The sequence below is a fragment of the Myotis brandtii genome, unplaced genomic scaffold (assembly GCF_000412655.1).
Source record: "Myotis brandtii unplaced genomic scaffold, ASM41265v1 scaffold687, whole genome shotgun sequence".
Lineage (NCBI taxonomy): Eukaryota > Metazoa > Chordata > Mammalia > Chiroptera > Vespertilionidae > Myotis > Myotis brandtii.
Genome location: NW_005370687.1, coordinates 598,450 through 609,848, shown reverse-complemented (window position 1 = coordinate 609,848; position 11,399 = coordinate 598,450). Strand labels below are relative to the sequence as shown.

The 11,399-nt window shown below is 38.2% G+C and overlaps 1 protein-coding gene across 2 annotated transcripts in view; it reads left to right on the top strand.

Moving 5' to 3' along the window:
• The window catches only part of MAPK14 (mitogen-activated protein kinase 14), a 65,131-nt gene that overhangs the window by 27,156 nt on the left and 26,576 nt on the right, over nucleotides 1-11,399 (top strand). For both annotated transcript variants that reach the window (XM_005881730.2, XM_005881731.2), the window contains exons 3-6: nucleotides 3,739-3,797; nucleotides 9,383-9,494; nucleotides 10,247-10,276; nucleotides 10,573-10,620. In XM_005881730.2, coding sequence (XP_005881792.1) covers nucleotides 3,739-3,797; nucleotides 9,383-9,494; nucleotides 10,247-10,276; nucleotides 10,573-10,620 — 249 coding nt within the window. The remainder of the gene's footprint in view (nucleotides 1-3,738; nucleotides 3,798-9,382; nucleotides 9,495-10,246; nucleotides 10,277-10,572; nucleotides 10,621-11,399) is intronic.

Below are 11,399 nucleotides of genomic sequence, written 5' to 3'. Positions count from 1 at the left end.
TTATCAGGGGGTGCCGGCTGGGGGATGGGCCACGGGAGGTTGGCCAGTCGGCCCCACCCCCCCTGAATGGGCCGGTTTGCTGGCCGCAGTGGGCATCATAGCAACCAGTCTTTCCGGTTGTTATGGTGCTCTGGTCGCTGGCCTTTATATACATAGATAGATGCTTAGATTTTAGCAGTATCAGTGTAGAGGGCCACCTATGCTTAGATATTGGTGATTTGTTGTTTGAACAAAAGAAGGCACATGGCTGAATGTTTCATAGTTCTCTGTTGTTTTGGCAAATGTTTGAAGGGGGAATGAGAAGAGACCAAAAGACTGACTCAATGTAGAAAAATTCCTGAGTTTCAGTCTTTTCTACAAACAATTGTTAGGTGCTTACAACGTAAAAGTAGTTTTACCAAGTAAAGAACCAAGACTTCAAGTAAGCTTAAGCAAGGATTTTTTGTTATTGTTAATCCTCACCTGAGGCTATTTTTTCCATTGCTTTTCTGAGAGAGTGGAAAGTCAGGGGGGAGAGGGAGGAACATCGGTGTGAGAAAGGCACATTGACTGGTTGCCTCCCGCATGCACCCTGGGGAACGAACCCAAAACCCAGATACATGACCTTGACCAGGAATTGAACCTGCAACCCTTTGGCACACCGGCCAATGCTCTAACCACTGAGCAACCAGTTAGGGCAAGCAAGGATTTTAAAAGGAATTCCTCTCCGTTGTCCTCTTCTTCCTCTTTCTTCTTTTCTTAAATGACTATTTTGGGCCACCGTCTAATTTTTAGGTAGCCACCAGGCACCAAAGACAACAGCAATAGCAACAGCTTAAAACTCTTTAAAACAGTGGTTCTTAACCTTGGCTGCACATTAGAATCACCTGGGAATCTTTTTAAAAATCCTCCGGGATGAGGCCCAGAAATCAGGATTTTTAAAAAGATTCCCAGGTGATTCTAATGTGCAGCCAAGGTTGAGAACCACTGCTTTAAAAGTTTAAGTAAATATTGGTAACAAAAATAAGGTGCTGAATGCCCATGTGATCTTTACACAACAATGCCTCTGACCCACAATCCATGCATAGTTCATTTTAAGTTATTTATTTCACTGGTGATAATGAATGACAGGTATACATTTATCAGGTGGGTAACAAGAACTAGGGGATGTTTTCTGTGACTGTAAGTTACTCTGAACAAAGTTAGCTTGCTCGTTCTTGATTGAACTTGTGACCTTGGCCTCGTTAACACCTGCTCTAAGGAAAGATTAAAGGGAAGCAGCTTGCCAGCTGCATCCTTTTGCTGTCGGGGTAATTACTACAAAGACTGCCCCGTTAAGGACCTGGAGATCTTAAAGTTTTGAAATTTAAAAATGATTAAGGGAATCCTTTCATAAATTTTATTCGGGAACCTTAGATTCAGTCTTACCATGGTAGACCAAGTGGTGTTTTGTGGCTTGTGTTAAATACAGTAAATATTGTCTTCAATTGATTACTAAGTTACAGTGTTTATTTTTTGAGTGTTTGCTAATTTAATAAAAATGTATTACCCTGTTAGCTTTTGGACAATTGTAGGGCAATTAGACATATTTGCTGATTATTTGTATTGTAAATGTTTTTTTCTAAAAATTTGAATCCTGGCCTTTTAAGTGTCATATAGTGGCACAAAGAGTAAGAAAATAGGCCAAAATATGATGAATTAAAAGGAAATTTCCATTAAAGAAATGAGAAATTATTAGATTATGTAATATTCCTAAAATGTTCGCCTGATCTACTTTAATGCTGAGAAACATTTTTTACAGTGTTTTCCTTATGATTAACACTCAAAAATATGATTAATAGAGAAGGGATATTTTGTAAAAGCTTACAAAACATTAAAAATACTTTGATGTTGCCCTAACCTGTTTGGCTCAGTGGATAGAGCATCAGCCTGCGGACTCAAGGGTCCCAGGTTTGATTCCGGTCAAGGGCATGTACCTTGGTTGTGGTCACATCCCCAGTAGGGAGTGTGCAGGAGGCAGCTGATCGATGTTTCTCTCTCATCGATGTTTCTAACTCTCTATCCCTCTCCCTTCCTCTCTGTAAAAAAAAACAATATATAAAAAAAAATACTTTGATGTAAAAAAAACAACATAGTTTTAATCTCATAAAACTTGTCTCATTTAAGGAAATTAAAATTTGATAGGGCATTTACTAATATGATTTGCTCTACTTTTTCTAAATTAGTTAATTGTACTTTTTTAAAATATATTTTTATTGATTTCAGAGAGGAAGGGAGAGGAAGAGAGAGATAGAAACATCAATGATGAGAATCATTGTTCAGCTGCCTCCTGCACGCCCCCTACTAGGGATCAAGCCCACAACTTGGGCCTGTGCCTTTGACCAGAATCCAACCCAGGACCCTTCAGTCAGCAGGCAGACGCTCTATCCACTGAGCCAAACCAGCTAGGGCAGGGGATGATGTTCTTGATCATTGCTAGTCTGGATCCCCCAAAGCCACAGCCAGGCACTGGCGCTCAGAGGAAGCCGGACCGTGTATGTTCACCTGCCCTTTAAGAGGACCTGCTGGGTCTCCAGCAGCCTCCGTGTCCTCAGCCACAATCCCCGCTGGTTTTTATAAGCCAAAGTCTGTGGCTTCTCTTCCCAGCTCTGGAATCCTGGGCTGGGGTCTGGTGTGGGGCTGGGACCCCTTGCTTCTCACAGGAGGCCTCTGCAGCCGAGATATCCCTCCCTATTGAAAACAATGCCACGTGTCAGTGTTGGGCCAGCCCGTTCCTCATGCACCTCTCCTACCAGTCTCCATGTGCTTCTTCTTGCAATGCCACGTGTCAGTGTTGGGCCAGCCCGTTCCTCCTGCACCTCTCCTACCAGTATCCATGTGCTTCTTCTTGACTTCTCTAGTTGTAGGACTTCCATTCAGCTAGATTTCAGGCGGTTCTGAATGATGGTATTTTGGTTGTTTTAAAGGCGGTTCTGAATGATGGTTGTTCTGTATTTTGGTTGTTTTAATCTTTTCTTGTATTGAGGAGATGGGGCATCTCATAAAAGGAACCAATGATTAGTAATGTTGGAATAGGTGGATAATATTGGCTTCTAGCTCTCAGTTACCTAAAATACAAGTGGGTACAGGGGAGAGAGTAATCAAAAGACCAGAGATTTTAAGGCAGGAGTATATCAAACTCAAGGAGAACAATTGTGATTTAGATGGAGAAGGAAAAAGAAAATGATTTCACTTAAATGTAAAGCACTGTTGAGAGCTGTGGACACATACTGATAAGATCATGGATACACTGTTGGTGAGAATGTAAGTTGGCCTCACTTATGGAGGACAATTGGATAAGACTAAAATCCTTAAATATATTGGTATCTTTTTCATGGAATAATAATGCATTTTTGAAAGAAAAATGATACTGTAATAACAATTGTAGAAGTGTGACTTGTTTCTGTTTCTTAGACTATTAGTGCATGTTAAGTCAAGAGCCCTAAACCTTTTTGCTCCCTGATAAACTAGTAGCTATATATGACTAAATCCTAGGGAGTTGAATATTTTTAATAGTAAACTAGATTTTTATGAGAGGTAATATTAATAAGTAAAAACAAAAGCATAATTTTGGTAGAAAATGTGTTACACAGTGTATATATAATATTGTGATGTTATTGAACTCAGCGGGATTTAGAATCAGTTCGTAGTCATAGACCTGATGGGTGCTGTACTAAGTTCAGTATTTATTGACTGTTTGATTTTTATGTTTTCTTACAGGTGATTGGTCTGTTGGATGTTTTTACACCGGCAAGGTCTCTGGAGGAATTCAATGATGTGTGAGTAAAACTTGTGCATTTGTCTTCCTCAGCTGGAAGATGAAAACTAGCAGCCCGTGTCTATTCCTGAGCCATTTAGCAGTATACAGACTTCAAAAGAGTCTTTAATTCTATCGTCCAGTTCCCCTGGGGGGTGGGATAGATACAGAAGAGTGTATTATGGGTAGTGAATGTATTTTCATCATTTCAATCATATTGTACTCTATTTGGAGAGTCGGTGGTGAGTCCTTGCAAATGTTCAATGGAAAAGAGTATAGGGAGTTTGGACTATGATTTTTGTTCTGAACTTATCTGCCCCAGCTTTTAAAGGGACACTTTACATGATTACATTTACATAAAGATAAGTAATGGCCCCTTGGTTCCACATAGGTTCTTCCTTCTCTTTTATCCCACCCGTGTGTGGGAACTGGTACTAGGACTGCATGCTGACCCTGAAGCATTGCATTTCTGCACTGGGACAAGGGGTGGGCCTCACATATTGAGAAAGCTGTTGAATAGTTCTGATTCTCCCAGTTTTGTGACCATCTCTATTATTTTAGTAGTGGGGGCTAGGGAAAATGAGACAGGGAAAGAGAGAACGCTGCTACAAGGATATGTTATTAAGTTGCTCATCATTGTGGGCTGGTGGGCTAAACACTGCCAGGATCTTCTAGGAAGCTATACAGAGGGCACCTGAGATGGAGAGCATTTACCCACTGGCAAGGTTACTCCATGGGGCATTCGTGCCCTCATGTGCCCAGGTTATATATGTGTGAATGCAAGACACATGAGTGCACAGGTGTGAGTGCAAGATAGATTCCAGCAGGTATTTTTGTAACGTACAAGCACTCCATTGCAGCTTTCCCACTACGGAATTAGCACACCCCCTCCCAGAGTGGTGTATTTTTTTTTTTTACCAAGGCTGAACCTACATTGACACATCATAATCACCCAAAGTCCATAGTTTACCTCAGGGTTCACTCTTGGTATTGTACATTCCATGGATTTGTACAAACGTATAACAACATATTATTTTGATGTACACTGTATTTTCATTGTCCTCAGAATGATGGTTTTGATATTCTGCCTATATGTGGAAGAAATGCTGAAGTAATGTGTTTGTGAATTACTTTGGAAAACATTCGAATCAGGTCTGAGCTATATCCCAAAATTTTAGGTACAATGAAGATGGATTTATTTAACAAAGAAATTAATGATTTGCTGACCTAGGCAAATGCTGTATTTTGGCTTAATCAGGCATTATGGAACTGGATTATTCCTATGTGAAAAGACCTTATTTAAGGCTAGTGTCTATTTGAAAGGTTAAGTTTTATCCATTGTAGTGCCTTTGGCTCCTTTATCCTTTTGAAAGCCTACCAACTTAAGCATACCCACTGAACCAAAGTTGTACTTATTTCTTCTTTGAAGGAGTAGAAGAATTAGACTCATGGGTGTCTGGTGGGAGAGCATCCCAGGCAGAAGGAACCGCCAGTGGAAGGCTCTGTGGCGGAGGCTGCGTGATGTGTTGGAATTGCAGCAGGGGCCTGTGTGGCTGGAGTAAGACTAGCTGGTGTGGAGCTGAGTGAGAGCAAGGGAGAGAAGTAGGTGATGAAGTGAGAGTGATCATTGGGACGGCCTACTGGATTATGTAGGGCTTTATATGCAGTTGAAGGGATTTTTGCCTTTTGATGGGAGGAGGGACATGATGTGATTTTTATTTTTAAAGAATTATTGTCTGCTGTGTTGAGAACAGACTGTAATAAGTCCCAAGGATCATTGAACGTATTTCAGAGGCTTGCGATTGTCAATCCCTGTGATTATTTTAAATAGTTTCTTTAAATATGGAAGTGTTTTTTGCCTTTTCATAATTGTGCTTTATCAATTAGGGCTGGCAGTAGGAAAGATGCCAATCTGTAGATGTAAAAGTTTTTTCCTACATAGGTTCTTTCTGACTATTATGCCTTAAAAATAAAGGTGGTAGGGTAGGAATCTTGACAATTGGGTGTTACCCAAAAGTGCCTAATAACTGAAGTTCTAGAATAAGGCTGTCTACGGTACTGAAAATCACTTATTGTAGACATTTGCCTTCTTGCCGGTACAGTACATGTTAGTATGAATCACTTTAAGAAATGGTGGTTTATACTGTTTATAGTTTGATTAAATTTAAAGGAGGCCATTTTCACAAGAAAAGTGAAAAACAAAATTTGTATCACCCCATGAAATAACCTTTTCCGCCTTTAGCCTAATAAAGTCCTACTCATTTACCTCCTTTTTAAAGATGGGAGAACTAGGTATAGAGCTGTCCAGCTGTTCTCAAGTCAGACCTTTAATTTATTTGAGATGTTATGAACACTGTCATGAGCACAGCCTTTAAAAAGATGTAATTACATTTGCTTTCCAGAGACAAATGCTATAGAAGCTGGGCTACCTAGTAATGCTCCTTTTGGAATTGACTTGTTTAAAATGTGTTCATCTACCATTTCCTCCCACTCCCTGGTTCACTACTTTTACAAGTTGGCATGATGCTTGCTTTTGGCTACTATTGAAAGATTCATTTTGGAAACCTTTCTATATGTGATGAGTTGGAACTGGACAATTGGTTGTCATGAATTAGTCTTTGAGCTTCATGGAAACAACATACAATGATTTTGTTAATTCTTGCAAGACACTTCTGCCAGGAATAATGCTTTTCAGTTGATTTAGTTGCAGCCTAGCAGCAGTGCTTGGTAGTTGTTACTGTATAGACTGGTCTTAAATACTTACGTAGTGTACGGTCTCACCCTCCATCTGGAAATTTTCGTGATAAAATGGATGTGGTCTCTGATGGGGAGGAGGCTTGAAGAAAATTACATGCTGGTGGAATATTTAACTAAAAATATGATCTCTCTCTCTCTCAAGCTTTGCAGTCAGGGGTCTCCTGGCTGTATAGGATTCCTTGTCACTGGTAATCATTAAAACACAATAGTTATGCTTGAAATTACTGTGGTTGCATTGGTAATACTACTGCTTAACACTTTTGTGAACTAGCAGACATGTTAGAGGGTTAAGACTTTTAGGTTTTATTTCAAGACAAATTAAGGCAGATTCTAGGTAGAATCATCCAAAACATTGTTTAACTTTTCTCCTTAAAATTGTTTTTAATTGGTGAGAGAATAATCCTCTTACTACTTGATGTCATAAAATAGAATTATTTGCAAAGCAGTCTTAAAAGACAGAAATAGAATCTCTCTTCCTCACCTGAGCCTTGCAATTTGTCATAATTGGTGTTACGGATATTGCAGCCATCTGCCCAGGTTTTGGGGGAGAAGTTCTGATTACAAAATATTAACCAGTTATTCACAGTTTTATCATATTTGTCAGATTATGTGTCAATTTTGGGTTTAAAAAAAATACAGTGACTGATTAGGATAGAATATTCGTTGCTGCTTTGCCAGCTTTCTTTTTCATTAAAGATTAACTTTGATAATAAATATTGAGAATTGATAAGAAAATTATCAGGAGATACTAGTTCCCTGGTTATTGTGACATTTATAAAATATTTTAAAAAGATCATTCTCTTGACTTAAATTTTTTGTCAGCTGGAAGAATTCAGAGGCAGTATGTGCTGTGATTAAGATCACAGTCTCTGCAGTCAAATAGTTTTGAATGCAACCCCTGACATTTCCACTCTTTTAACCTTGGGCAAGTTGTATTTTCTTGTTCTGTCTCTGTTTCCTCATCTATGAAATGGGACTGCTAATGGGACTTACTTCACAGAGTAGTAGAAAGAGTGCATGAGACATGGGTGTAATGAATAGTGCCTGGTGCAGAGTAAGCACTACCTGCCTTTAGCTATGCTATGCTGGGCTTGGAACATCTCTTAAATAAGAACTATCTTTATGAAAAAAATTCAAAAAGCCCAATTTTTTTGGTTTGTTTGTTTTGTTAATCCTCACTCAAGGATATTTTTACATTGATTTTTAGAGAGAGTGGAAGAGAGAGGGAAAGACAGAGAGAAACATCGATGTGAGAGGAACACATCGATTGGTTGCCTCCTGTACCAACCCCACCAGGGCCCGGGCCAGGAAGGAGCATGCAACCAAGGTACATGCCCTTGACCGGAATCAAACCCAGAACCCTTTGGTCCACAGGCTGATGCTCTATCCACTGAGCCAAACCAGCTAGGGCACAAAAAGCCTAATTTATACTTCATGTTACCTTTAGAGTGCAACCTTTCCTCAAAGGCAATTTAAATGTGCAACTTTTAAAAATATGAAATGCTAAAAATCTTACCTTAGGTCACATACATCTAGGCTAACTCCTTTTGATCTTGGTGCAATTGGGAACTGACCATAGCAGCCCAATAGGGAATTAGGAAACAAAAAATTTCCATTCCCCTTTGAGGAAAGAAATTAATAAATATAATGGTGTGTGTGTGTGTGTGTGTGTGTGTGTGTGTGTGTGAAGAGAGGTTATACACATATTTATTCATATAATGCATTATAGTAGACTTAAATTTACTGGCCTGGTTTCTTTCCCTCCAAATTTATTTTTTAAAAAGAAAGAAATGCAATGCAATCAGCATTCTTTAAAGCTGAACTAATCTACATTATTATTCAGCCTCAGGAATAGGTTAAGTTCATACACAGTAGATAAACCTATTTTTTAAAAATTCAGCCTCTTTAGTATTGATGTGGTTTTTACGTTCCCCTCCCCTTGTAATACAATAATGAGTAGGTAAGGCATTGCATGTAAAATATCTGTGGCAGACCTGTTGGACTTGAATGTAATCATTTCCTCATCTTACTGTGTAATAATAGGATTAATTACCAGCACCACACCTGTGAGGAGTCGTTCTGGAATGCCTCATCTTGCTTACAGATAAAATGTGTTCCTCCTTTCTTTAAAGTAAATGCAGGAATACCATGAGTGAACAGTATTCTTAAACCAGTCATTTCTGAAAAATGTTGTTATAATTTGAAAATTTAAAGATACTCCTATTTTTTTAGAACCTACAACTTGGAGTGAGGTGAAAATGCAATGATGGATTTATTTTTAATTTTTTTATATTTTTATTGATTTCAGAGAGGAAGGGAGAGGGAGAGATAGAAACATCAATGATGAGAGAAAACCACTGCACACACCCCCCAAAGGGGGTCGAGTCCACAACCTAAGCATGTGCCCTTGACCGGAATTGAACCTGGGGCCCTTCAGTCTGCAGGCCAACACTCTATCCACTGAGCCAAACCAGCTAGAGCTGTAATGGTGGATTTAAAATACAAGATACTTATTATAGCCAGGCATTTAGTTATACTAGTATTGTACATTTCTCATGCAATAATAACATTTTTAAAGAAAAGTGATACAAACAGATATCATTCTAATATCCATTTTTCTTCTTTAGAGAACCTAGGAAAAGATATGTCAATTAGGAATGAGTATAAAGTTTTTAGAAAAATAGATGACAGGAGATAAAGTTAAAATAGTAGTATTAAAAATGAGTCCCTGTGAGAAGTTACTAAGCTGTTAGGTATCACTGTGGTACTTCCTTGGGAGGCTTTTTCTTAAAAAGGTAAGAACTTCCTTAAGGTTTCTGGATTATTGTGTAACTCTCCATTAATTTCTAGGTATCTGGTGACCCATCTCATGGGGGCAGATCTGAACAACATTGTGAAATGTCAGAAGCTTACGGATGACCATGTTCAGTTCCTTATCTACCAGATTCTCCGAGGTCTCAAGGTACAGACAGCACTAGTAATACTTTTGAGACATGAAATTCTCTCTCTTCTCTCTCTCTTCTATTTAGGACTTAAGGGGGTTAGGGGGAGAGAGACAAAAAAAACTTGTCTTGTGAAACATTTAGAACACTCCCAAATCACTAGTACAATCATAGAGTTACGAAGCCTGTGTTTACTCAATGACCACAATTACCAGCATATGGCCAATCTTGTTTCTCCTGTAGTCCCCAAGCCCTGGATTATTGTAAGGCAAGTCTAGACATCATCTCATTTCACCCATAGATACTTCAGAATGCATGTCTGAGAGTGGAGGACTCCTCATTATTACACCTAAACAGTAATAATAATTTCTTGATATAATCTAATATCTGGTCAGAGTCATGTTGAAACTTTAAAAAGATCCTTAAGGAGGCTACTTATTTGTGAGGGGGCAGATAAACAGTGTTTAAATTAAATCACTTTTGATATTTAGCTGCTTCGAATCTTCATTGAGCTATAGAGAACCAACTGGAAAATAGATTGCAAGAACTGTTTCACTCATTACTTCAGCTTGGAGTCGAGTTCATGGTGTGGAAATCATAGTTATGATAAATGCATAGACTACTAATAATTACTTGTTCTGATTTCTAATCCCATGGTTTATACTAGCAGTTCTTACTGTTTCCTGAAAATGTACTTCAAATAAGTCATATAAGGTGACAGTGGGAGGTTGGCAATGACTTCTTATTTAACTGACTCTTTTCTATTTCACAGTATATACATTCAGCTGACATCATTCACAGGGTATGTCTTGTGTTTTTTATTAAATTATTTTGGGGAACTGGTGGCAGGGGGGGCTGGAGGGAGACTGTCATTTAGCCAGGATCATTGATTAACTGTAACTTTACTCTAAGTTTAAATTGATTTTAAAAAGATGTATAGTTTTTACCAATTTAAGGCTAATTAGGACTAGATAGTGACTACAGAATGGAAATTGTCTGTTTATGGCTGGGTGAAGTCTTAATTTTATGTTAGGATCTAAGGAGAGAATTCACCGTGCACCATAAAGCTGTTCCTGTCCTCTCTGTCCTTCCTCCTAGGACCTGAAGCCTAGTAATCTAGCTGTGAATGAGGACTGTGAGCTGAAGGTAAGGCGAAGAGACGGTGGGAAATAATTGTTTCACTTTGTAATTACGGGTTTGATAAACCAGGCACATTTATACAGGGAATGGTTGGTTATATAAGCCATAACTTTATATCTGGAAAGTCATTTTGTCCTCAAGAATATCAAACTTTGATATTTAAACCATAGATTTAGTAAGCTTTCGTTTGTGTGTGTGTGTTTTTTAATATATTTTTATTGATTTTAGAGAGGGAGAAAGATAGAAACATCAATGATGAGAGAGAATCATTGATTGGCTGCCTCCTGCACGCCCCACACCAGGGATTGAGCTAGCAACCCAGTATGTGCCTTGACTGGAAATCGAACCGTGACCTCCTGGTTCATAAGTCGACGCTCAACCACAGAGCTACGCCAGCCTGGCAGCTTTAGTTTTAAATGACATTGAAGGTGGTGTCGGGTATCTTGTTTTCATTCTAAAAGTTAAATTTGAAATTTAATATATTAGTTATAATAAAGGAAAATTATAGTCTGAATATCAAGTAAGCAGTCCTGAAGAGATAATTATTAGATTAAATTGAAAAAATGGCAGAAGCCTTTTCATTCAAAATAGTTCAAATAAGATAAATAAATTATCTATAAAGAACAAGCAGCTCTGGAATTTTTTTGTTTCATTTCTTTTTTTAATATATATTTTTTAATTTTTCAATTAAAGTTGACATACAGTATTGTATTAGTTTCAGGTTTCATTTCATCTTTTACTCAAATTTTTAAAACATAATTTACATACAGTAAAATGCATCCTTT